The sequence below is a fragment of the Cnephaeus nilssonii genome (genome assembly GCF_951640355.1).
Source record: "Cnephaeus nilssonii genome assembly, chromosome: 5".
Classification (NCBI taxonomy): domain Eukaryota; kingdom Metazoa; phylum Chordata; class Mammalia; order Chiroptera; family Vespertilionidae; genus Cnephaeus; species Cnephaeus nilssonii.
Window position 1 is genome coordinate 24,136,321 of NC_137076.1, and position 26,683 is coordinate 24,163,003.

The window sequence follows — 26,683 nt, forward strand, 5'->3', positions numbered from 1 at the left end:
GTTCCTCTCCCTTCAGCTGCACTGGGATCTCTCTCCCTTGTTCTGTCCTCATCTGTGGAGCTGCGGTCTGTGAGGTGGTGGGAGCCGCAGGCGGGACTCAGGGGGCCCAGGAAACCAGAAATGGTGAGTGTGCGGCCGGGCGCGGAGACGGGGAGGAGGGGCGGGTGGAGCCGCCGGGGCGGGACCGTCTCTCCTCGGTCAGGTCCGGGGCCTGCGGACCCCAGGCGCCTGGGGGCTCCGCTGAAACCGCAGGCCCCTTGGGCTCGCAGTGCGGGGCCCAGCCGGGACCCGGGGTCCGGTTTGTCCCCGCGGCAGGGCCTTCGGCTGCGGAGCGAGTCTGGGCAGCTCTGCACCCACATCCCGCGGCTCCGCAGTTGGTGCGGTGACCGCGTGGAGGGTCAGTGGGGACAGTGGGGACTCGGTCTCCGCGGTTCGTGCCTGGGAGGAGCTGTGGTCTGTGGGTCCCCTGTCCCTCCTTTCTCCCCAGAAGAATCCCGTTTTCTCCTGGGTTTTGATGTTTGTGGAGCAGGCTCTCAAGTCCACCCCCTGTCCCCCAGGCCCTGCTCTGCAGCCAATGCCTGCATTTCCAGTCTCTCCCCTGAACACTAAACGCCATGTTCCCTTCTCTGCGTCACAGCATCTTTATCAGCTGTTTGTTTTGTGGTGCTTTTCAAACCGTTAAAAACAAAATTCAGCTGAGTAAGTTGAAGGTTAACTGGCTTGATTCCCAATCACGAATCAGGCCGCATCCCATCTAGTAAATAGAATCTCAGAGGAGCTGTTCAAAATGGAAGGTGTTTACAATAGGCAGAAAGAAGTGGCTTTGACAGTTTATTAGTAAAAGAAAAGAGGGATTGCTTCAGGCAGGGTCACCTTCCTTAGGGGAAGGAACAGCAGGAGGCTTTTAGACAGATTAACGTTGAACATCAAGTTGCAGAGTGACTGGGTTAGAATTTTACTCCTGGAAGAGGTGGAACTGCAGTTACATACAGGCATGCACCCCTGAACCTGGGGAGTCCATCTTGAGGCAGTTTTGTTGTTTTCAGTTCTCTACACACACCTGCATGGTGTTTCCTACTACACACCTAGGCCATATGGTGTAGCCTGTGGGTCCTAGGCAGCAAACCTGTACAACGTGCTACTGTACCGAATACTGTCGGCATTTGTAATGCAGTGGTAGTAAGCATTTATGAAAAGGTGCAGTAAAAATGTGGTGTGCAAGGTAGAAAATGGTACATCTGTGTGGGCACTGACCCTGAATGGGCTACAGGACTGGAGGCTGCTCTGCAGGAGTCAGTGGTTGGTGAGTGACTATGAAGGCCTAGGACGTTACTGTGCACGACTGTAGACTTTATCACACTGTACACTCAGGCCAGGAAATGTACAAAACACAGATTCAATCAAGCCCAGGAGGCAATGATGCAATCAAAAGGCTCAGTCAACACAAGACCTCTGAGGCTGCTGTCCGCATAAAACAGCATACTGCTTCACAGCAAAGTTTTCTTTCACTAAGTAGAAAGCACACAACGATAAAGAGGATAATACAGCAAATACATAAACTAGCTCATCATCATCAGGTTTCTTTGTAGTGAAAGTAACTGTATGTGCTGGACTTTCACAGGACTGGCCGCACAGGAAGCTTGTTTACACCAGCATCATCATAAACATCTGAGCAATGCATTTCCCTATGACATTGTGATGGGTATGACATCACTAGGTGATTGCAGTTTTTCAAATCCATTGTAATCTTTTTTTTATAGAAGGGATTTTATTTTTCATTAAGTTACAATTGACATACAACATTATATTAGTTTAAGGTGTACAGCATAATGATTTGATATGTGTTTGTAATGTGAAGTGATCATGGCAATAAGTCTAGTTAACATCTGTCATCATAGACTTACAGAATATTATTTTTCTTGAAAAGAGAACTTTTATGATTTACTCTTAGCAACTTTCAAATTTGAAATATAGTATTTCACTAAGGCAGTTTTGTTGTTGACTGTATGTAACTGCAGTTTCACCTCTCCCAGGAGTAAAATTTTACTGCGCTGTAAGCTGCATTTCCATGACTTATTTCATAACTGGAAGTTTGTACCTTTTGACATCCTTCATCCATTAGACCCCCACCCCACTCCTGCAACCTCTAGCAACCATCAATCTGCTGTGTATCTATGGAGTTGCTTTTTTCAAAGTATATATATATATATATATATATATATATATATATATATATATTATTGATTTTTTTTATAGAGAGGAAGGGAGAGATATAGAGTCAGAAACATCATGAGAGAGAAACATCAATCAGCTGCCTCCTGCACACTTCCCACTGGGTATGTGCTTGCAAACAAGGTACATGCCCTTGACTGGAACCAAACCCCCGGACGCTGACTCTGAAGGCCAATGCTCTATCAGCTTAGCCAAACCAGTTAGGGCTGGAGTTGCTTTTTTAAAGGTTCCACAGATAAGTGAGAACACATGGCATTTCTTTTTCTGACATTTCACAAGCATCCTGCCCTCAAGGTCCATTAATGTGTTGTTACAAGTGGCAGAATATCTTTTTCTAATGGCTGAGTAATACAATAATAGTCCTCTGTGTGTGTGCGCACCATTTTTTTTGTTTTTGTTTAAAGTACTGCATATATCGCCTTTTTCCCAATTAACACCCCTCCCCCCGCCCCCAGGACAAGCCTCCATCACCCCAGTGTCCATGTCCATTGGCTATGCTAATACGCATGCATACAAGTCCTTTGGTAGATCTCTTACCCCTCTCCCCTCCCTTCTTTCTGAGGTTGGACTGTCCAGCGTTTCTTAGTCTCTGGATCTATTTTTGTTCATCAGTTTATGTTCATTATATCCCACATATGAGTGAGATCATGTGATATTTAGCTTTCTCAGACTGGCTTATTTTGCTTAGCACAGTGGTCGGCAAACTGCGGCTCGCGAGCCACATGCGGCTCTTTGGCCCCTTGAGTTTTTAGCAAAGGCCAGATTAGGAGTACCCTAATTAAGTTAATAACAATGTACCTACCGTATTTTCCGGCATATAAGACGACTTTTTAACCCAGGAAAATCTTCTATACGCCCAGCCGTCTTATACGCCGGAAAATACAGTACCTATATAGTTTAAGTGTAAAAAATTTGGCTCTCAAAAGAAATTTCAATCATTGTACTGTTGATATTTGGCTCTGTTGACTAATGAGTTTGCCGACCACTGGCTTAGCATAATGCTCTCCAGGTCCATCCATGCTTTTGCAAATGGTAAAAGTTCCTCCTTGTTTATAGCAGCATCATATTCCATTGTGTAGTTGTACGACAGTTTTCTAATCCACTCATCTACTGATGGGCACTTAGGATATTTCCAAATCATGCACCATTTTCTTTAAAAAAATTTTTTTTTAAACTCTCACCAGAGGATATTTTTCCATTGATTTTTGGAGAGAGCGGAAGAAAAAGGGAAAGACAGAGAGAAATATTGATGTGAAAGAAATGCATCAACTAGTTGCCTCCTGCACGTGCCCGACCAGGGCATGCAGGGAGGGGTGCTTGCATCCAAGGTGTGTGCCCTTGACTGGAATAAAACCCGGGACCCTTCAGTCCACAGGCTGACACTCTGTTCACTGAGTGATACTAGCTAGGGCTTAAACTTTTTTTTTCCCCCATAAGTTGACACAATAAATTAGTTTCAGGTGCCAACATAGTGGTTAGACATGTACAAACTTACAAAGTCTAATACCCATCAGATACCACACATGGTTAACAGAATATTATTGACTGTATTTCCTATGCTCTACTTTACATCCTCCTGACTATTTTGTAACTACCAATTTGTACTTCCTTTTTGTTGTTGTTTTTGTTTGTTAATCCTCACTTGAGGATATTTTTCTATTGGTTTTTTAGGGAGAGTGGAAGAGAGAGGGAAAGACAGAGAGAAATATTGATGTGAGAGAGAAACACATCGATTGGTTGCCTCCTGCATGAGCCCTGACCAGAGCTGGGCTGGGGAGGAGCCTGCAACCACGGTACATGCCCTTGACTGGAATCAAACCTGGGACCTTTTCGTCTGCATGCTGATGCTCTATCCACTGAGCCAAACCAGCTAGGACGTGTGTTTTCTTTAAAAATAAAATTCCTTATTGTTGAATGTATTATATATGTCGCTTTTTTTCTCCTATTACCCCCCCCCCCCGGCCTGCCCCCTAGGTGTTCAGCACCTTTTTGTCTGTGTCCTTGGGTTATGCATATATGCATGCAAGGTCTTTAGTTAATTAGTTCCCACACCCACCCTCCCCCGCCTTACCCCTCTGAGATTCTGCACTCTTTTCCAGGCTCTCATGTCTCTGGATCCACTCCTTTTATCAATTTATTTTTTGTTACTTAGATTCCACATATGAGAGAGACCATGTGATACTTGTCTTTTTCTGACTGATTTATTTCACTTAGCATGATATAGTCCAGGTCCCTTCATGTTGCCTCAAATGGTAAGAGATTGTTCTTCTTTTACTGCTGCATAGTATTCCGTGGTATAAACAAACCACAGCTTTTTTATCCACTCATCTACTGATGGGCCCTTGGGCTGTTTCCAGATCTTAGCTATTGTAAATTGTGCTGCGGTGAACATAGGGGTGCCTACATTGTTTCTAATTGGTGTTTCAAGTTTTCTTAGGATATACTAGAGGCCCGGTGCATGAAATTCGTGTGCGGGAGGTGGGGGTGTTCCTCAGCCCAACCTGCAACTACGCCAGCATCCCTCACCCCGGCCTCTAGCCAGAGGCTCCTCCCCTCCTTCCGAGCAGCCTCTGGGAAATGCTTGTCCTGGGGCTTCCTCAGGGCCCCGGCCCACGATGCTCGGCAGCTCGGGTACTCAGGGGCTTGGGCTCCCAGGTCCTGCTTCCCCACCAGCGTGGTGCGCATCAGCTGCCATGGGAGCCATGCCTCAGGAGTCGCCCCCTTGGACCGTACTACTACTTGCAAGCGTGTGTGTGTGTGTGGGGGGGGGGGTTGGCTGTGGCAGCAGTGATTTGATGTCTGTAGCATGCCCACTGGACCCCCTCCCCCGCCATGGTGCCACACTGGCTGCATCCGCACTGCGGGCAGGGGGCTTCCAGTGGGGGCTGCAGGCGGAGGGCCCCGGCACCCATAGGGCTCCGTCAGCATCGGGAACCGGGAAGATCTATTTTTCTGGGCCCTCCTCTCCCTCCGCATGGCTGGGGCGGGGATGCTGGGCTCGCCCTGGCCTCTGGCCAGAGGCCCCTTCCCTCCCTTCGTGCAGCTCAGCGTCCCGTGCCCAGTCCTCTGGCCAGAGACCCCTCCCCTCCCTCCGAGGCCCAGGAGCGGACACTGGGCTCACATTGCCGGGGCGACACCGCCAGCGTCTTCCCTGGCCACTATGGGCGCCACCATTTTTGTCGCGGAGGGACGGTTAATTTGCCTATTACTCTTTTATCAGATAGGATTCCTAGAAGTGGGAATCAAATGGCAGATCCTTATTTAATTTTTTAGGAAACTCCATACTGTTTTCCCATAATGGTTGCACCAGTCTGCATTCCCACATGCAGTGTACTAGGGTTCCCCTGTTCTCCCCATGCTCACCAGCACTTGTCATTTGTTGATTTGTTGATGACAGCCATTCTGACAAGGTGTGAGGTGATACCTCATTGTCCTGTTGATTTGCATCTCTCGAATGATTAGTGACTTGGAGCATTTTTTTATATGTCTCTTGGCCATCTTTTTATATCGGACTAGAGGCCCGTTGCACGAAGAGATTCATGCAATAGGCCTGCCTTCCCTTGGCTTCCAGCACCAGTTTTCCTCTGGCACCTGGGACCCAGGCCTTCATTCCGGCCACCTTTGCTGTAGATTCTGGCCAGAGTCTGTCTTCTTTGTCTTCGCTGCGGACTCCAGCCAGAGTCTGCCATCTTTGTCTTTGCTGCAGACTCTGGCTGGAGTCTGCCATCTTCGTCTTTGCTGCAGACTCTGGCTGGAGTCTGCCATCTTCGTCTTTGCTGCAGACTCTGGCCAGAGTCTGCAGTCTTAGTCTTCACTGTGGCCAGAGTGCCGCTTCTGTAGATCTCTTCGCCCCTCCCGCCCTCCTTCTCATAGCAGGCGTCCTGTCCCTCCCGGCCACTCTGCACCTGGAGTAGCTGGGCGGCCGCCATCTTTATCCTAATTTGCATATTCCCTCCTGATTGGCTGGTGGGCATAGCAGAGTGATGGTTAATTTGCATGTTTCTCTTTTATTAGTGTAGATTGTCTTCCTTCTGTTAACTTGTATGTGTTCCTTATATATTTTGGATACAAACCCTTTATTAGATGTATTATTGCTAAATATGTTCTCCCATACAGTGGGTTCCCTTTTTGTTTTATTGACGGTTTCTTTGGCTGTGCAGAAGATTTATGTTTTGATGTAGTCCCATTTGTTAATTTTTTCCTTTGTTTCCTTTGCCTTAGATGTGTCTATAAACATACTGCTATGAGAGATGTCTGAGATTTTGCTGCCTATGGTTTCTTATAGGATTTCTATGGTTTCACGACTTAACATTGAATTTAAGTCTTTTATCCATTTTGAGTTTATTCTTGTGTATGGTGTAAGTTGGTGGTCTAGTTTCATTTCTTTTGCATGTACCTGTCCAATTTTCCTAACATTTATTGAAGAGACTCTCTTGACTCTATTTTATGCTCTTACTTCCTTTGTAAAATATTAATGAAGCGTAATGATTTCTGTGTTCTCTGTTCTGTTCCATTGATCTATATGCCCGTTCTTGTGCCACTACCAGGCTGTTTTCATTTTGGTGGCTTTGTAGTATAACTTGAAATCTCATGTTGTGATTCCTCTGACTTTTTCTTTCTCAAAATTGCTGCAGCTATTCAGGGTCTTTTTTGATTCCATATAAATTTTTGGAGTATTTGTTCTAGCTCTATGAAAGATGACATTGGTATTCTAATGGGATTTCATTGACTCTGTGGATTGCCTTGGATAGTAGGGACATTTTAATGATGTTGATTCTACTAATCCATGAACACAGTATATTCTTCCACTTGTTATATCTTCTTCTACCTTTTTATTCCACGTCCTGTAGTTTTCCAAGTACAGGTCTTTTGCCTGCTTGGTTAAGTTTATTCCTAAGTATCTTAGTTTCTTTTGTTGCCAAGGTAAATGGGATTGTTTAGTTTCTCTTTCTGAGAATTCATTGTTGGTGTATAAACAAACCATTGATTTTTGGGTATTAATTTTGTATCCTGGTACCTTGCCAAATTCATTGATTAAATCTAGTAGTGTTTTGGTGGAGTCTTTAGGGTTTTCTGTGTACAATATCACGTCTTCTGTGAATAATGAGAGTTATACTTCCTCCTTTCCAATTTGGATGCTTTTTATTTCTTCTACTTGTCTGAACTCTGTGGCTAGGACTTCCAATACTATATTGAATAAGAGTAGTGGAAGCGGACATCCCTGTCTTGTTGCAGGTCAATTTGAACCACGCTTTGATTATAAAACAATTTATTTTTGCCCATTGAGTATGATGTTGGCTGTAGGTGTGTCATATATGGCCTTTTCATGTTGAGATATGCTCTCTCTATTCCCACTTTGCTGAGAGTTTTTATCAAAACTGGGTGTTGAATTTTGTGAAATGCTTTTTTTCTGCATCTATTGATCATGTGAGTTTTGTCTTTCAATTTGCTTGTGTGATGTATCACGTTTATTGATTTTCGAACATTGTACCAGCCAGAATAAATCCCACTTGGTCATGGTGTATGATCTTTTTAAGATATTGCTGGATGCAATTTGCTGATATTTTGTTGAGGATTTATCATCTATGTTCATCAGGGATATTGGCCTGTAATTCCCTTTCTTTGTAGTGTCTTTATCTGCTTTTGGAATTAGAATAAAGAGTTTGAAGTGTTCCTTCCTCTTGGATTTTCTGAAATAGTTTGAGGAGTAAAAGTGTTAGTTCTTTTTTGAAGAACTCCCTTGTGAAGCCGTCCAGACATGGGCTTTTGTTAGCTGGGAGTTTTTTAATTACTGCTTCTATTTCATCAGTTGTTATGGGCCTATTCAGGTTTTATGATTCCTTCTGATTCAGTTTGAGGAGATTGTATTTTTCTAGGAATTTGTCCATTTCATCCACACTGTCCAGCTTGTTGGCATATAGTTGTCCATAGTATTTTCTTACAATCCTTTGTATTTCTGTGTGACGTTGGTTACTTCTCCACTTTTGTTTCTGGTTTTAGTTATTTAGGTCCTCTATCTTTGTTTCTTGTTAAGTCTGGCTAACAGTTTACCAATTTTGTTAATCCTTTCAAAGAACAAGCTCTTGGTTTTATTCAAATTTTTTTGTATTGTTTTTGTTTGTTTTGCCTCATGTAATTTGTTTCTGCTGTAATCTTTATTATTTCCTTCCTTCTACTTACTCTGGACTTTTCTTACTGTACTCTTTCTAGTTCTTTAAGTTGTAGGGTTAAATAATATATTGTTGATTTTTCTTGTTTTTTGAGGTATGTCTGTAGTGCTATGAACTTCCTTCTCAGGACTGCTTTTGCTGTGTCCCAGAGACTTCGGGTTGTTGTGTGTTCATTTTCATTTGTTTCTAGGAAGTTTTTTATTTCTTTCTTGATCTCATTGGTAACCCATTCATTGTTTAATATTATGCTCTTTAGCCTCCATGTGTTTGAATGTTTTTTGGTGTTTTTCCTGTAGTTGATTTCTAATTTCATTCCACTGTGATATGAGAAGATGCTTGATATGATTTCAATCTTCTTGACATTCTAGAGACATGTTTTGTGTCCTAATGTGATCTTTTTTTGTGTGAATGATCTGTGTGCACTTGAGAAGAATATATTTTTCTCTTTGGGGTAAAATGTTTTATAAATGTCAGTAAAGTCTGTCTGATCCAGTGTGTCCTTTAGAGTTACTATCTCCTTGTTAAGTGTTTGTCTGAAATATCTATCCAGTGAAGTGAATGGGGTGTTGAAGTCTTGTTCTATGACTGTATTGTTGTTGATCTCTCCATTCAAGTTCTCTAGAAGTTATGTACTGGTATTTGGGTGCTACTATATTGGGTGCATACATGTTGACCAGAGTTATATCCCCTTGTTGGATCGATCCATTTGTTTCTGTTGTGATGGCCTTCATTTTAAAGTCTATTTTGTTGGCTATGGGTATTGCTACTCCTGACTTTTTTTTCTTTCCCATTTGCATGAAAAATTGATTCTATCCCTTCACTTTCATCCTGTGTGTGTCTTTTGTTCTGAGGTGGGTCTCTTGTAGACAGCATGTAGTTGGGTCATGTTTTGTATCCCTTCAGCTAACCTGTGCCTTTGGATTGGAGCATTTAATCAATTTACATTAGGATTATTATTGCTAGGTACTTATTTATTACCATTTTAATTCTGTATGCCTAGGTTTCTCTCTGGTTCTTGTTCTCATTACAGCAGTCTCTTTAGCATTTCTTCTTTTTTTTAAATTTAAATTCTTTATTGTTTACAGTATTACATATATCTCCATTATCTCCCATTGACCTCTCCCTAGCTACTCCCACCCCCAGGACATGCCCTCACCCTCCTCTGTCTGTGTCCACTGGTTTTGCATTTATGCATGCATACAAGTCCTTTGGTTGATCTTTTATCCCGCACCCCACCCCTGCCTTCCCTCTGAGGTTTCACGATCTGTATGATGCTTCTATGTCTATGGATCTATTTTTGTTGATCAGTTTATGTTATTCATTATATTCCACAAATGAGTAAGATCATGTGATATTTATCTTTCTCCAACTGGCTTATTTCGCTTAGCATCTTGCTCTCCAGGTCCATCCATGCTGATGCAAATGGTAAGAATGCTTTCTTTTTCACAGCAGCATAGTATTCCTTTGTATGGGTGTACCACAGATTGGTTTGTTTTAATCCACTCATCTGCTGATGGACACTTAGGCTGTTTTCAACTCTTAATATTATAAATTGTGCTGCTATAAACATAAAGGTGCATATATCCTTTTTATTTGGTGTTTCTGATTTCTTGGGCTATATTCCTAGAAGTGGGATCACTGGGTCAAATGGGAGTTCCATTTTTAATTTTTTGAGGAAACTCCATACTGTTTTCAACAGTGACTGCACCAGTCTGCATTCCACCAGCAGTTGCCCAGGGTACCTTTTTCTCTGCATCCTTGCCAGCACTTGTCATTTGTTGATTTGTTGATGACAGCTGTTCTGACAGATGTGAGATGGTACCTCATTGTCATTTTGATTTGCATCTCTCAGATGATTAGTGACTTTGAGCATGTTTTCATATGTCTCTTGGCCTTCGGTATGTCCACTTTGGAAAAGTGTTTATTTAGGTCCTTTGCCCCCTTTAGCATTTCTTGTAATGCTGGCTTGGTGGTGATGCACACCTTTAGCCTTTATTTGTCTGTGAAGCTCTTTATTTGATGGTTGATTTTGAAAGATAGCCTTGCTGGATATAGTAATCTTGGTTTCAGATCCTTGCTTTCCATTACCTTGAGTACTTCATGCCATTCCCTTCTGACCTGTAAGTTTCTGATGAGAAATCTATGTCAGCTTTATGGGAACTCCTTTCTAGATAACAGTTTCCTTTTCTCTTACTGCCTTTAAGAGTCTCTCTTTGTCTTTAATTTTTGGCATTTTAATTATGATGTGTCTGGGTCTGATTCCTTTTGGGTTCTTCTTGCTTGGTGTTCTCTGTGCCTCCTGAACTTGTGAGACTTTTTCCTTTACCAGATTACAGAAGTTTTCTTCCATTATTTCTTCAAACAAGTTCATTTCTCCCTTTCTGCCTCTTCTGCCCCACCTGCTATTCTAATATGGTTACATTTCACATTGTTTCACAGCTCTGGTAAGCTATTTTCATCTTTTTTATTGATTTTTCTTTTTGGTTCTCTGATTGAGTGATATTTTCAATTCAGTCTTGTAATTCACTGATTTGATCCTCAGTTTCCCCTAATCTGCTGTGTTCCTTCCAATGTGTTAGTAGTGTTATATCATTCTTTATTTCCAACTCTTTTTTTTTTCATAGTTACTCTATCATTTTTCATACTGTTGAGAATTTTTAACATCATACTCTGAACTCTGTTATAGATAAATTTCTTTTCTCTGGTCCATTTATCTCTTTTCTTTGGAGAATTTTCTTGTTCTTTCATTTGTGCGTTGTTTCGTTGTCTCCTCATTTTGGCTATCTGTTAGGGTTTGGGACTATATGCTAGGTAGATCCTCTATGCCTCTCAAACTTTAGTGCAGGACAGTATCAAATGCTGTTTCTGACTAATTAGATCAGGCAAAGACTCGGTATCCAGAGACCACCTCTACCTACACACTGATAGGATTCAGACTTGAATTTTCCCCTCAGGCAATGGTCCTGAGTTATGTCAAGAGTTTTTTCAACAGTGTGGGGCAGTTGCTTCTGCCTAGAGGCTAATAGTAATTTTTAGTCTCCTACGTGGCCTCAGGGCAAGGTGATTTCCAATAGGGTGTGTCAACTGCCTTCCCCTCCAAAACAAGGCAAATGTCTATGTGAGAAAGATGTCCTCTGCTGTGTGAGGGAATGAAACTGTGGATGTCTGCCCAGGAATCTGGGGATGTCTGTCTTCTGATCTCTATTCTTGAGTCTCCAATGCTTCTGCTCATACAGCTCCAGTCTGCTCCGCCCTCCCTCTGCTGGAGCACCAGGTGGTTGGCTCCAAGGGAATTTTGTGTGTTGGCCCTTTAAGATGGTGGCTTAATTTTCAGCTGTCACTCCCTGAGAAACAGCAACTACATTGCTTTTCACAGCCTGATGATATGTGGGTACCCTTCTCGGTTGTGTTCTCTGCTGGGATGCCCAGCTTGGGAATTAGATCCCAGAGTTCTCTGTGGCAACTCCCCACAGCTGAGATATCTCTCTGGAGATTCAATTGCTGTCTTTGGCTGCAATGGCAGCCCTTCGAGCCTCTGCCCTGTCTACCATTCTCTATGGGGTCTCCACTTTCAGTCCTTGGGTATCAGGGTTCTCTCCAGTGAATCTTCCATTGATTATTCAGGAAGTTTTTCTGTGTATTAGTTGTACTTCCAGTTTGTTCCCAGGAGCATGTCCATGCAATATTATCTTACTCTGTTGCCATTTTTAATCACCCCAATTTGTACTTCTTAACCATTTCGCCCATCCCCCAAACCTCTTCCCCTCTGGCATCCATCAGTCTGATCTCTATAATGTACGTTTTCCCATTCTGTAGGATGTCTTTTTGTTTTGTGGGTGGTTTCCTTTCCTCTCTATGAGTCGTTCTATTTTATTTGTTCATTGACTTATTTCTTTAGATTTCACAAGTAAGTGGAATCATATGGTAATTATCTTTCTGTCTGACTTATTTCACTGAGATAAACCTCTAAGTCCATCAATGATGTTGCAAAAGGTAAGGTTTCATTATTTATTGTGGCCAAGTAATATTCCATTGTGTGTGTGTGTGTGTGTGTGTGTGTGTGTGTGTGTGTGTGTGTGTATCTTTATCCACTTGTCTATTGATAGGCACTTGGGTTGCTTCCATATATTAGCTATTATAAATGATGCTGTAATGAACATATATTCTTTTGAATTAGTTTTTTGGGTATTTACCCAGAAGTGGAATTGCTGGGTCACAAGGCACTTCCTTTTTTAATTTTTTGAAGAACCTCCATACTGTTTTTCCGTAGTAGCTTCACCAATCTTCATTCTCACCTATAATGCATGAAGGTTCCCTTTTCTCCACATCCTCAGCAGCATTTATTTGTTTGTTGATTTTTTTTATGATAGCCATTCTGACAGGTGTGAGTTGATAGCTCATTTTGTTTTTTCCTTGTAATCCTCAAACAAGGATTTGTTTATTGATTTGAAAGAAAGAGAGAAAGAAACTGGTCGGGTGCCTCCCATACCATCAACTGGGAATTGAACCCACAACCAAGGTATGTGCCCTGACCATAATTGAACCTGCACCCTTTTGGTAATGATGCTCCAACCAGTGGAATCAATTGTGATTTTAATTTGTATTTCTCTGATAAATAGTGACACTGAACATCTTTTCATATGTCTGTTGGCCATCTGTAATGTACGTCTTCTTTGAATATGTAGCTATTCAGGTCCTCTGCCCATCTTTTAATTGGATTGTTTCTTGTGTTGGTGTTGACTTGTATGAATTCTTTACATATTTGGGATATTAACCCCTTATCAGATGCATCATTGCCAAATACGTTTTCCCCTTCTGTAGGATGTCTTTTTGTTTTGTGGATGGTTTCCTTTGCCCAGCAAATTTTTTTTAGTTTGGGGTGGTCTCATTTGTTTATTTTTTCTTTTGTTTGCCTTGCTCAAAGGGACATGTCATAAATATATTAAGAGATTTTACTGTAGAAGTTTTACATTTAAGTCTTTAATCCACTTGAGTTAATTCTTGCATATGGTGTAAAAATAAGGTCTAGGTTTCATTTGTTTGCATGCATTTTCCCAAACCATTTATTGAATAGACTGTCTTTATTGTATGCACTTGTCTCCTTTGTCATATATTAACTTAACATATAAGTTTGGATTTATTTGTGGGCTGTTTCTTCCATTGGTCTATACGTTTGTTTTTATGCTGGTACCATGCTGGTTTGATTACTGTAGCTTTGTAGTATAGTTTGGTATCAGCCAATGTGGTGTCTGTGACTTTGTTCTTCTTCATCAAGATAGCTATGGATATATAGGGTCTTTTGTGGATTCATATGAAATGTTGGATTACTTGTTCTAGTCCTGTGACAAACATCATTGGTATTTTGATAGGAATTGCACTGAATGTATAGATCATTTTGGGTAGTATGGACATTTTAATGATGTTAATTTTTCTTATTTATGAGTAAGATATTTGCTTCCATTTATTTGTATCTTCAATTTCTTTCTTCAGTGTCTTATAACTTTCTGAATACAGGTCTTTTACCTCCTTGTTTAAATATATTCTAGGTAATTTATTTTTTATGCCAAATTTATTATACTCTGACTAGGGGCCTGGTGCACAAAATTTGTGCACAGGTAGGGTCCCTAGGCCTGGCCAGCAATCAGGGCTGATCTGTGGGGTGACTGGTGGGGCGGTCAGGGGGCCCACACTGGCACCCACCTTGGCTAGCCTGGTGCCACCTGCTCGCTGGCCCTGACCCACACTGCCGCCGCTATTCAGGCCTGCGGACTGGGGGCAGCTCCTGCATTGAGTGTCTGACCCCCAGTGGTCAATGCACGTCATAGCGACTGGTTGTTCCTCTGGTCATCCCACCATTTGGTTGATTTGCACATTAGGCTTATATAGGATGGGACTACCATCCTATATGATGTCTGTTGTTGATGATAGGTTATGTGGCTCATGACTGTATTAACACATTGAGGACCAGTAGTGTTATTGCTAGCTTTACCCAGTGGCCAAATAAGTTTCTATTGAATAAGTACAAAAAATGTTTTAGAAAGTATCATATTTTCAAAAGATATTAGCTTGTAAGAACATGTAATAAATAACTTCAAAATGCAATGGGTATTTAATTTTAAGGCGTGCCTTTAACATTTACTAGTATGGAAAACACTGTGTCATACGAAAACACCAGAATGCTCATGATCTGCCTGCAGTGTGTTAAGTTTTGCTTTTGATGATGTGACTTGACATAAGTGGTTCATTGTGTGCCCGTTGTCCCTTTTTTTAATAGAACAGAATCAAAATTTGAATTGTTTATTATTTTCCCATAGCCAATGAATGGCTGTCTTTAAAAAGTGTATTTTGTATGTGTGTATTTCCAGGTAGCTGATAACCACCTGGGAGTAATTTGCATCAAAGCTTTGTGCCTCTCTTTCCAGGATCTTTCCTGGGGCACAGAAATCCCCTGAGAAATCCTTTGGGTGGTTTCTCTTGGGTAACTTTCTGGATGTTGTACATCAGCCCTGCCTCTCCCCTAGTTTGTGACCTTTAAACATGTTTTCACGTTATTTTAGTCTCAGGTTTTAAATGAATAAAAATGTGTGCAATCGCAACTTAAAACAAAGTATAAAATATTTTAAGTTTTCCTGACACAAGTGCCTCTCAGAGAAATAAAATACTTTATTGTTACACTAGGGGCCCAGTGCATGAATTTGTGGACCCTGAAAGGAACTGAGGGCCACCAGGCTGCAGTGGGCACAGAGGCGGGTCTTGGCCCATACTCTGCGGCCCTGCAACTTCGGGGTGGCGGGGGGGTCTGAGGCCAGGTGCTTTAAGCTAAGCAACCCCCCCGCCACACGCCTTGAGCCTGCCAAGGGAAGTACTTGAAGGCCCACTGACCTTCCTGGGGAGCCTCCCCCTGCAGGTGTCCTACCTGCTCACACCCACCATGGAGGGAGCCTTTACAGTGAGAGAACCTACAGCCCTGGAGAGCTGGGGAAGGAAGTGCACCTGCGGGAGGGGGTGATGCCCCTTCTAAGGTTTTAGTTGAGGTCCCCCCCGGGCCTGTTTCTAGGCATCGGTTGAAGTTTTACATCCAGGGTGTGGGTGCACATTGAGAAAATCTGGGAAAGTCAGGAGGGTGTGTCCTGGGTTAGGGATTGTGAAATTAGGAGTTCATCTGGGTCAGAACCTTACACTGAATCCAGCTGAGCACCCGTCACTGTGAGCTGAAGCCTAAGAGAGGGAGCATGTCTGTTGGCCGTGGCATGGTGGGAACAGCACCTTGTGTTAGACCCAAGAGGTTGGACCGGATCTGGGTTCAGCAACAGGGGGGCTTGAATTCTGGCTGGGAATGAATTCAGAGTGAAGACTCAAACTATAAGAGAACATTTATTTGGGAAATCACAGAGGTAGAAGAATAAATTCTTAGAAGGCATGGGCTTAGGAAACAAGTTATAGAGGTAATGGAAGGGCCCTTGGCTCTTAGAAGTGAGAAAGGTAGCTGTTACATGCCTGGGAGATGGGTGGGTGAGGAGAGGTTGGGACATGCTCCCAGGAAGGAGAGCAAGCTGGGTTCTCTGTCCTAAGGGGCTTAAGGGTGGAGATTTTAAGGGAGGTCCCAGAGGAAATCTCAGAATATTCAGCAGATGTGCCCCTTCACGGTCTGGGTCTCCACTGATCGATTGGTTGTGGCCAAGGCCCAGGTCATCATTCAGTGCAGCTGGTCCTGAGATCAGCCCTGCATCCCTTTTCTGGTTTTGCTGCTTTTCTGGGCCTGCAGCTAAAATAGAAGTGTGGCCTAGAGGTTATTTCTAGGGGGAAAAGGTCCGGGTTCTAAACTGCATGACCAGCATTATGCTACGGGCTGAAAGGTCACCCTGGGGATGAGGTCCCAGCCTACAGTTGTCTGCTGCTAGGTATGACCTTCTGCCCCTGGCCCCTTCTCCTTGCTCTGCTCATGTCTGTCTAACTGCCCAGCACATTTCCATTATTCCCCAGGGAGAGGAGGGTGTGGGAGGTCCCAGACTTCATTCCTAGGGTGGCTGCTCAGGTGTCCCTCCTCTGCTTCCCCAGGGACTGTAACACTCGAGGCGTTCTGTCTCAGCCAGGAGAGTCTAGAATGTGGCACCTTCTGAAAGTGGCTTTCTTCTGTCCTGTGGGAAGCAGGCTGCTCATCTGAACTGAATCCAATGTATGTGTTTCTTTCCTTCAGAGCCTTTATACACTGACTAAGGAAGCCCTTTCACTCTAGTTTCCCTGAGAATGAAAACGTCCATTGATTGAATGTACCAGGTAGGAAAAAAGAGAGAGAAATATTGATACTTCCCAGCAGAGTTGCTCAGTGGGTGAGCGTCAACCTACGAAGCAGGAGGTCACTGTTCCATTTCAGTCAGGGCACATGCCCTAGTTGCAGGCTTGATCCCCAGTAGGGTACATGCAGGAGACAGCCGATCAATGATTCTCTCATCACGGATGTATCTATCTCCTTTCCTCTCTGAAATATATTAATATATATATATATATACACACACACACACACACACATATATATGTATATATGTGTATATATACGTATATATGTATATATGTGTATATATGTGTATATATGTATATATATGTATATATGTATATATGTGTGTATATATATATATATATATATATATATATATATATATATATGAGAGAGAGAGAGGATGAAAAAAGCAAGGAAATTTGAGATAGAAAACAGATTTTTCTCTTCCCTTTTAAGAGATACACCGAATGTGAAATGAATGTATTTAAATTTTTAGGAACATTTTAATTTTTTAAAATATATTTTTATTGTAGTTGATGTGACAACTATGAGAACAGTATATAAATTTCTGAAAATTCAATACATTTTAGGAGTGAAATGTTATTATTTAAAGAAGTTAAATTCTAGAATGGTTAAAAACAGAGTGTATAAATTTCTGCATTATTTGCAGTACACCTGTGGAATAGAAAAGTGTCACTTAAGACTCACTGCCCACATATGCTGGTCCCTCCAGCACTGTTTCTCCAGTTACCCCTAAATAGAGTTTTGATCATTTCTTAGCAAATGTCCCAGTGTATACCAAGTCTGGCCACTACCACTGGATGCTCCACACCATTTTGGTGGGGCAGAGCCTCAGGAAGTCCTCAGGATGAGGCCAGCAGTTTATCAGGCGCAAACAAACCAAAATTTGGCCATGTGAGGGAGGACTCTGTACAGGTGGTGCCTGGGAAGGAAAAATGGCTCCAGACGTAGAGCCACACAACTCAGTCTGTGCCAGATTCTTCAGGAACCTGATCTCTGCAGGACAGGCCCACTAAGTGTAAGGAAGGTAAGGTTCGGGGACTCCCTTGAGGGGGAGGTACCCATCATGCTTGGGGGAAGGTGGGCAGAGGGGCACTCAGCCTTGAGCACCCAACTCAGTCTGTCCTGGATTCTGCCCTCACCTCAGCATGGTGGAGACACCAGGAGGGGCATGCTGCTGGAAAACCAGAGGTGGGACTAGGGCATCTCTCTTGAGGGGGAGCCACCAGTCAGGTTCACAAGAAACTTTGGGGAATGACCCCTTCCCTGGAGGCACACAACTCAGTCACTGACACCTTAGACCAGTGATGGCGAACCTAGGACACGCGTGTTAGCACTGACACGCGGCCGCTGAGGCGGCCGCATGCCAAGGATGAAACATTTGCAAAATAATGTTTTTTCCTCAAAGTGACACACTACCCGAGTTATGCTCAGGTTTTGGTGAAGTTTGACACACCAAGCTCAAAAGGTTGCCCATCACTGCCTTAGACAGAGTCTGCCCACACTCAGGTCCAGGCAGCTGATTCCCCAGCAGAGTACAATATCTGAGGGTTTTAATTACCTTGTAATTAGCACTTGGACTATTCAATTTAAAATATATATATATCTTTATTGGTTTCAGAGAGGAAGGGAGAGAGACAGATAGAAATATCTATGATGAAAGAGAATAATCCATAAGCTGCCTCCTGCCGTCCTCCTCGACCTGGGGATCGAACCTGGACATCTGTGCTGAACAGAGAGGGAACTGTGACCTCCTGGTTCATAGGTGGATGCTCAACCACTGAGCCAGGCGGTTCGGGCAAACTATGCATTTTTTTGACGGTTGCCTGCTCACAGCTTGAGCCTCAGCCGCTCTTGTCCCTATTGCCTCCCACTTGAACAAGCTGATTAGAAAGCCTGGGTGGTGTCTCCTATACAGCAGGCAGGTGATTCAAACCACAGAATCCCTGTCTGTGCAGAACTCTTGCCCAGGATCCATCTTTGAAGCCCCATATGACCACACCAGGCTCCATTTCTGGCTCTGAAGCCAGGTCTCAGCTGCTTGAGAGGCTAGCCCGGCCCTCCTTTGAGACCTCTGTGTGAGTCCTAAGGCTTTTCCTGCTCTCTTGGTGTGGGTGTGAGAGGTGACACACCAGCATCACTCTCATCTACACCTCTGCAGGTGACCATAACACTTGAACTTGCTGCCAGGAACAGCACATCCCAACATCCAGCCATGTGGGTCTGTCTTCTGTTTCTCAGACTTGCTCACCTGTGGCTGCTGGGAGCCGGGCTGATGGTACTGGGAGCTGTGCTGCCCCATGTGGCATTGCGAGCCTGTTGTCCTCACTTCTATGTACCAGAGTGGACAGTTTCATACATTTCTAGGCAATTGGCAGGCAGAGTATGGTATTGGGCCCACTTTGAAGTGGTCCTGGAATCATTTGCTCTGTCTCTACCAGTTCAATAAATGTGTCACCACATATACCATGCTAATTTTTAAGTTAATGATATTGTTTGGCCCATGAATGATGTTATAACTGTCCAGATGGCCCTTGGCAGAAAAAAGGTTCCCAACCCCTCCTCTGTAGAAAAAATAATCAGGGTTCCACCAGGAGCTTGTCTTACTCCTTACTCTCCCTGGACTTAAGACAAGAGAGGTTTCCCTATTTGGTCATTGCTCTACTGAATAGATCATTGTGTTTTCTGCCATCACAAGTGGTGAGTGGGAACCTTTTCTCTGTTCCCTACACACAGACATCAGTGGGTGTGCTGTCTCTCTGGAGCGGCATTGAGGGGAATTATGCTGTGGGCAGGTCCTATGCCTGGGATAGACTGTCCTGCTGCTGGGACTCACAGGAGAGCTCAGAAATGAGACCAGTTTGGAGAAGAGCCCCTAGAGTAGCATCAAGTTTTTGGAGAAAATCACTTTTGTAAGTTTTATGTCTTCAAATTGAAGAATTTTTTGAACTATTGGGATGACATTGGCTAATAAAATTATATAAGTTTCAAGTGTACAATTCTATAACACATCATGTGTACACTGTATTGTGTGTTCCCCACCCAAAGTCTCCTTTCATCACCATTTATTCCTCTCCTTTACCCTCTTCTACCTCCTCACACCCTCTTTCCCTCTGGTACCTCATGCATAATTTCTGACTGGTCCTTTTCCATTTTTTTTTTTTTTTTGGTATTCTCATTAAGGTCCTTGAAGGTCTCTTCAAGTTTCTCAGCGGTTTTTAGAAGATTCTTGAGTAACCTTATAAATGTGGTTCTGAACACTGTGTCGTCCATTATTTTACTTTCCTCCATCTCTTCTATTCGTGACATACTTCGGTGTCTTCGCATTTTGGCTGCCTCCCTGTGTTGATGGAGTGGCTTTGTGTGGTCAGTGACCTATAGGGGCTGGTAGCTCAGCTTCCCCAATCACTCTAGGTGGTCGCTCTTGGTACACCCCTTTGTGGGCTGAGTGGAAGGTCTTGGTGTAGTTAAAAGCCTTGATTGCTGTTGGTACACTGGGAGGAATTGACCTCCAGGCCAATTGGCTGTGAGGACCCGCTGTGTCTATAATGGAAGCACTCCTGCGCTGGAGACACACTTGTGGTACAGGGCTTGTTTGAGTGGGGCTTTGGTGCTCACTGAGTCCGCCTCCCGAGTGTGTCACTTATGGATGTGAGTAGTTGAAATCTGGTGCCTCACACTAGCCACTAGGTGCATTGGCTTCTGGATCTCCAATGGGGTGCAGTTCAGCTGCTGTCTGAGGCTACCCTGCAGGAGCTACAGCTAGAACCGCGGTCCTCTCCTCCGTGCTTGGAGCTTGGAGGCCTTGGAGCTGTCTGTATCGGGTTGCAAGTTTACTAGTTTAAACTGCAATAGAGAAGGCCATTCATATGCAAAAGCCGCTGCTAGGAGCTTGGGTGTGTTTGTAGATTGTGCAGGGAGGAGTCTCAGGGCGTCACTAGGCTAGGGCATGTCAAACAGCAATGGCTGGCAGTGAGCCGCCTCCAACCGCATTCCGCAATCACGTCCCCGCCGTCTCACGCACGCCAGCGCAGCCAACAATTCTACCTCCACACAGCTCTGCTAGTAGCCACCCTCACTCCAACCCGATGGCAGACAGCCCAGTCTCTCCCCAGAAACTGGATTTCAGAGAGATTGGGGGCTTGTCTCTCTTCAGGTTGAAGAAAGCAACGCCCGCCTCTAGCTGGGCTCTGCTGCCAGCTCGTAATGCGCACGTGCTCCCCTGTAGCTCAGTTTTTCAACATTTGTGTCCTGATTGCGCCCGTCTCTTTCGGTCTAGTTGTAGAGGTTCCGCTCAGCCAGCTTTCCTGTGGTTCTGGGTGATAGACGTTCTGTCTTTTAGTTGTAGTTTTGGAAATTTTTGTGGAAGGCAGCAGCCCAGATGTTTATCTACGCCACCATCTTCAAGGTGCTCTTTATTCTGACATTAGAGAGCAATGAAGACTTGAGGTGATCACAGTAAAATCATATCAATAAGTTCCATGTGTTCTTCGGGCACTGAGTTTGGCAAATTAATAATAGTCTGTGGAATCCCTTGTCACGTCCCACGTGTTTCAGAGTTCCAGTTCAGGTCCGGTTTCTAGAGAAGGCCGCAATCAAAATGAAAAGAGACTGGAAAAGAGTTAATTTGGGTAAATGAGGGGCCAGGTGGGAGTCCACCTCTAGGGGGAGGACTGCCTCTGCTCTGGCCTTGCTATCCCTTTTATTGAGGTTCTGAGATACAATAGACAATCAGCAAAAATTTACATATGATTAACAGGTGAGAGTTGCTTTAACTACCAATGTCTCAACTAAACAATGAGTGACTAGCTCTGACCATTCAGAGCGATTAAGGTTGACCAAAGCATTCCGGATTCCCTTTTCACATTTAACTTCCAATGTCTCAATGTTCGGTTTCTGGCAATAGTCTTACTACAATCAAGTCATAGACTGAATTTTGGGGACCATGTGTCCTATGTGAACTTATGAATTATGAATAAGTCTCCAGTTCTGTCATCTCACCCATTCTTTATGCATATGTGGTATGTTATAGGACTCAGTGGCCTTTGAGGATGTTAATGTGGAGTTCACCACGGAGGAGTGGGCTTTCCTGGATCTCACCCAGAAGAAACTCTACACAGATGTGATGCTGGAAACCTTCTGGAACCTGGCATCAGTAGGTAGGTATCACAAATTCTTTTTTAAAAAAATAAAATATTGATTTTAGAGAGGAAGGAAAGGGAGAGAATGAGAGCAAAAAAAAATCAATGTTGAGAGAGAATCACTGATTGGCTACCTCCTGCCTGCCTCACACTGGGGATCTTTTTTTTTTTTTAATATATTTTATTGATTTTTTACAGAGAGGAAGAGAGAGGGATAGAGAGTTAGAAACATCGATGATAGAGAAACATCGATCAGCTGCCTCTTGAACACTCCCTACTGGGGATGTGCCCGCAACCAAGGTACATGCCCCTGACTGGACTCGAACCTGGGACCTTTTAGTCCGCAGGCCGATGCTCTATCCACTGAGCCAAACCGGTTTCGGCCACACTGGGGATCTTGCCTGCAAACCTGTCCTACTGGGAACTGACCTGTGACCTGGTTCATACGGGTTCATAGGTTGACAGTCAACGACAGCAACTCTGGCCTGCAACAACTTGTTGCTTAACTAGTCAGTTAGAAAACTAGTGTTGTTTGCTCATCAAGAACTGAAATATGGAAAGGGAACACATTCGTAATTAAGAGTGATCACAGCTCATTGTGTCCCTAAAATCTAGCCATTTTATATATTCTTTAATAGTTTATAATGCTTTTTCTAGCATGTATTTTAGAAGAACAATGTGACGACCATGACAGTGAAGATCAGTATGAAAATCACGGGAGGAATCTTAGGTGAGTCGTATTGACATGACAAAGCATTAAGAGCATCTTTGTGTTTTATTAAAATAGGTTTTTCTATATTTTATTTATTTATATATTTAATATTTTTAAAATTTATTTCAGGGAGATAGGAAGAGGGAGAAGGAGAAAGAAACATCAATGATGAGAGAGAATTATTGATGGCTGCCTCCTGCATGCCCCACATTCAGAATCATATCCAGAACCTGGGAATGTGCCCTGATCAGAAATTGAACTATGACCACCTGGTTCAGAGGTCAGTGCTCAACCACTGAGCCTCGCTGGTGTTGCAAAAATATTTATGTGGAGGAGAGAGGGAGAGATAGAAAAACCAATAGACTGCCTCCTGCATGCCCTGCACTGCGTTTAATAAGTCTGCAGTCTGGGCATGTTCCCTTTCAGAGAATTGAACCAGTAAGCCCCTGTGGGTGGGTTCATCCTGAACCACTGAGCCATATGGGCCCGATTCACAAAATAATCTTCAAAACAAATAATACAATTGTATCAGCCCAGTTTTAAATGTATTGATTTTTAGAATAATCTCATCAAAATGTTTTTTCTGAACTATGACCTAGAGGTGTAGTGTATAAAAAATAATTACACTTGGAAACAATATACAGAAATACCATTAATGAATATAAGTGTTTTTCATAATATCTATGATTCAGCCTGTATTGGAAGTTTTACGATATCCACTTTTAAATATGGATGTTCAGAAACCCCACCCTTTCTTTGAAAATGGTAAAAATGTCATTGTCATGCTACTAATAAATATTAAATTATTCACAGAGAAGTAATAATATGCTTCTGATTCTTACAGCAGTCATATGGTAGAGAGACTCTGTACAAGAAAGGATGGTCGTCAATGCAGAGAAAACTTCAGCCAGATTCCAAATCATAATGAAAAGAAGGAAATTCCTGAAATAAAACAGCCTAAATGCAGGTTGTGTAGGCAATTCTTCATAAGTTATTTATCCTTGAATAACTACCTAAGCGCTCACATTGGAGCCAAACTATACCTGTGTCAAGAATATGAAGAAAGCCCTTATAAATGTAAGGAACCTGAGGAAGCTTTCAGGCATCACCAACATATTCAAAGCCATGAAGGCAGCCCCAGTGGGAAAACTTTCCAATATTCAACTTCCCTTAGAAATCATGAAAGAACACATATTGCTGGGAAACTGTATGAGTGTACACAATATGGGAAAGACTTTAGTCGTCTCATTTACTTTAAACTTCGCAAAAACACTCATAGTGGAGAGAAACCATATCAAAGTAAGCAACGTGGCAAAACTTTCAGTTCTCCCAAGTACTCTGGTGAAAATGAAAGAACACACACTGCAGAAAAGACCTATCAATGTAAGGAATCTGGAAAAGCTTTCAGTTCCACTTCTCTTAGAAATCATGAAAGAACATACACTGGTGAGAAACCTTATGAATGTGGGAATGTCTTCAGTTGGCTCAGTTCTCTTGGAAAACATAAAAGAAGTCATGCTGGAAAGAAGCCTCATGAATGTAAGGAATGTGGTAAAACATTCCATCATCGCTATTCCCTTAGAAATCATGAAAGAACTCATACCGGGGTAAAAAGCTATGAATGTAAGCATTGTGGTAAAGGCTTCTATTATCAATCTTCTCTCCAAAGTCATGAAAGAACTCATACTGGGGAAAAACCCTATCAATGTAAGAAATGTGGGAAATCCTTTAGTTCCAGCAGCTCTCTTGCAAATCATAAAATAAGTCATGACGAAAAGAAGCCTCATGAATGTAAGGAATGTGGTAAAACTTTCCTTTATCACTGTTACCTTAGAATTCATGAAAAAACTCATACTGGGAAAAAACCCTATGAATGTAAGCAATGTGGTAAAGATTTCTTTTATCGAACTTCCCTATATCGTCATGAAAAAACTCATACTGGGGTAAAACCCTATAAATGTAAGCAATGTGGGAAAGCTTTCTTTTATACACATTCCCTCCAAAGTCATGAAAGAACTCATTATAAGGAAAAACGCTATGAATGTAAGCAATGTGGGAAAGCTTTCAGATATTCCATATCTCTTAGAAATCATGAAAAAAATCATACTGTGGAGAAACCTTATGAATGTAAGCAATGTGGTAAGACTTTTAGTTTTTCCAAATCTCTTAGAAATCATGAAAGAATGCATATTGCTGAGAAAACGGATGAGTGTGAGCAAAGTATGAAAGGCTTTAGTCGTCTAATTTACTTTAAACTTCGCAAAAACACTCAGAGTGGAGAGAAACCATATCAAAGTAAGCAATGTGGCAAAGCTTTAAGTTCTCCCAAGTACTCTGGAGAAAACGAAAGAACACACACTGCAGAAAAGACCTATCAATGTAAGGAATCTGGAAAAGCTTTCAGTTCCACTTCTCTTGGTAATCATGAAAGAACACACACTGGTGAGAAACCTTATGAATGTGGGAATGTCTTCAGTTGGCTCAGCTCTCTTGGAAAACATAAAAGAAGTCATGCTGGAAAGAAGCCTCATGAATGTAAGAAATGTGGTAAAACATTCCATCATCGCTATTCCCTTAGAAATCATGAAAGAACTCATACTGGGGAAAAACCCTATCAATGTAAGAAATGTGGGAAAGCCTTCCGTTCCAGCAGCTCTCTTGCAAATCATAAAATAAGTCATGACGAAAAGAAGCCTCATAAATGTAAGGAATGTGGTAAAACTTACCTTTATCACTGTTACCTTAGAATTCATGAAAAAACTCATACTGGGAAAAAACCCTATGAATGTAAGCAATGTGGTAAAGATTTCTTTTATCGAACTTCCCTATATCGTCATGAAAAAACTCATACTGGGGTAAAACCCTATAAATGTAAGCAATGTGGGAAAGCTTTCTTTTATACACATTCCCTCCAAAGTCATGAAAGAACTCATTATAAGGAAAAACGCTATGAATATAAGCAATGTGGGAAAGCTTTCAGACATTCCACTTTTCTTAGAAATCATGAAAAGATGCATACTGGGAAGAAACCCTATGGATGTAAGCAATGTGGGAAAGCTTTCAGATATTCCATATCTCTTAAAAATCATGAAAAAATTCATACCGTGGAGAAACCTTATGAATGTAAGCAATGTGGTAAGACTTTTAGTTTTTCCAAATCTCTTAGAAATCATGAAAGAGTGCATGTTGTGGGGAAACCATATGAATGTAAGCAATGTGGGAAAGCTTTCAGATATTCTGCATATTTTAGAAACCATGAAAGAATGCATATTGGGGAGAAATCCTATGAATATAAGCAATGTCGGAAAACCTTCAGTTCTCCCAGTTCTCTTGCAACACATAAAAGAAATCATGAAAGACAGAAGCCTCATGAATGTAAGGAATGTGGTAAAGATTTCTTTCATCGAACTTCCCTATATCGTCATGAAAGAACTCATACTGGGGTAAAACCCTATGAATGTAAGCAATGTGGCAAAGCTTTCTTTTATACAAATTCCCTCCAAAGTCATGAAAGCACTCATAATAAGGAAAAACGCTATGAATGTAAGCAATGTGGTAAGACTTTTAGTTTTCCCAAATCTCTTAGAGATCATGAAAGAATGCATATTGTGGGGAAACCATATGAATGTAAGCAATGTGGGAAAGCTTTCAGCTATTCTATATATCTTAGAAATCATGAAAGAATGCATACTGGGGAAAAACCCTATGAATGTAACCGTTGTGGTAAAGCTTTCTCTTATCCAAATTCCCTCCAATATCATAAAAGAACTCATAATAAGGAAAAGCCCTATGAATGTAAGCAATGTGGGAAAGCTTTCAGAGATTCCACTTTTCTTAGAAATCATGAAAGGATGCATACTGGGGAGAAACCCTATGAATGTAAGCAATGTGGGAAAACCTTCTGTTATAACAGCTCTCTGGTAACACATAAAGGATGTCATGATGGAAAGAAGCCTCATGAATGTAAAGAGTGTGGTAAAACTTTCCTTTACCCCTGTTTCCTTAGAGTTCATGAAAGAATGCATACTGGGGAAAGACCCTATGAATGTAAGCATTGTGGTAAAGATTTCTCTCATCTAAGCTCTCTTCGTCGTCATGAAAGAACTCATGCTGGGATAAAATGCTAATG

At 42.4% G+C, this 26,683-nt stretch overlaps 1 protein-coding gene across 1 annotated transcript; it reads left to right on the top strand.

Annotated features, from left to right (window-relative positions):
* LOC307099185 (uncharacterized protein) lies at nt 1–26,683 on the top strand. The gene is made up of 4 exons (XM_079770382.1): nt 1–123; nt 21,734–21,860; nt 22,500–22,572; nt 23,399–26,683. The coding sequence occupies exons 1-4, from the start codon at nt 121–123 to the stop codon at nt 26,679–26,681; spliced, it is 3,486 nt and encodes a 1,161-aa protein (XP_079626508.1). The 5' UTR covers nt 1–120; the 3' UTR covers nt 26,682–26,683.

Bases quoted from the DNA above. Each gene is read 5' to 3' on its own strand.
- LOC307099185 (XM_079770382.1), top strand. The intron at 21,861-22,499 runs GTAGGTATCACA...TGCTTTTTCTAG, and splicing joins CTGGAACCTGGCATCAGTAG to CATGTATTTTAGAAGAACAA. The intron at 22,573-23,398 runs GTGAGTCGTATT...TGATTCTTACAG, and splicing joins AATCACGGGAGGAATCTTAG to CAGTCATATGGTAGAGAGAC.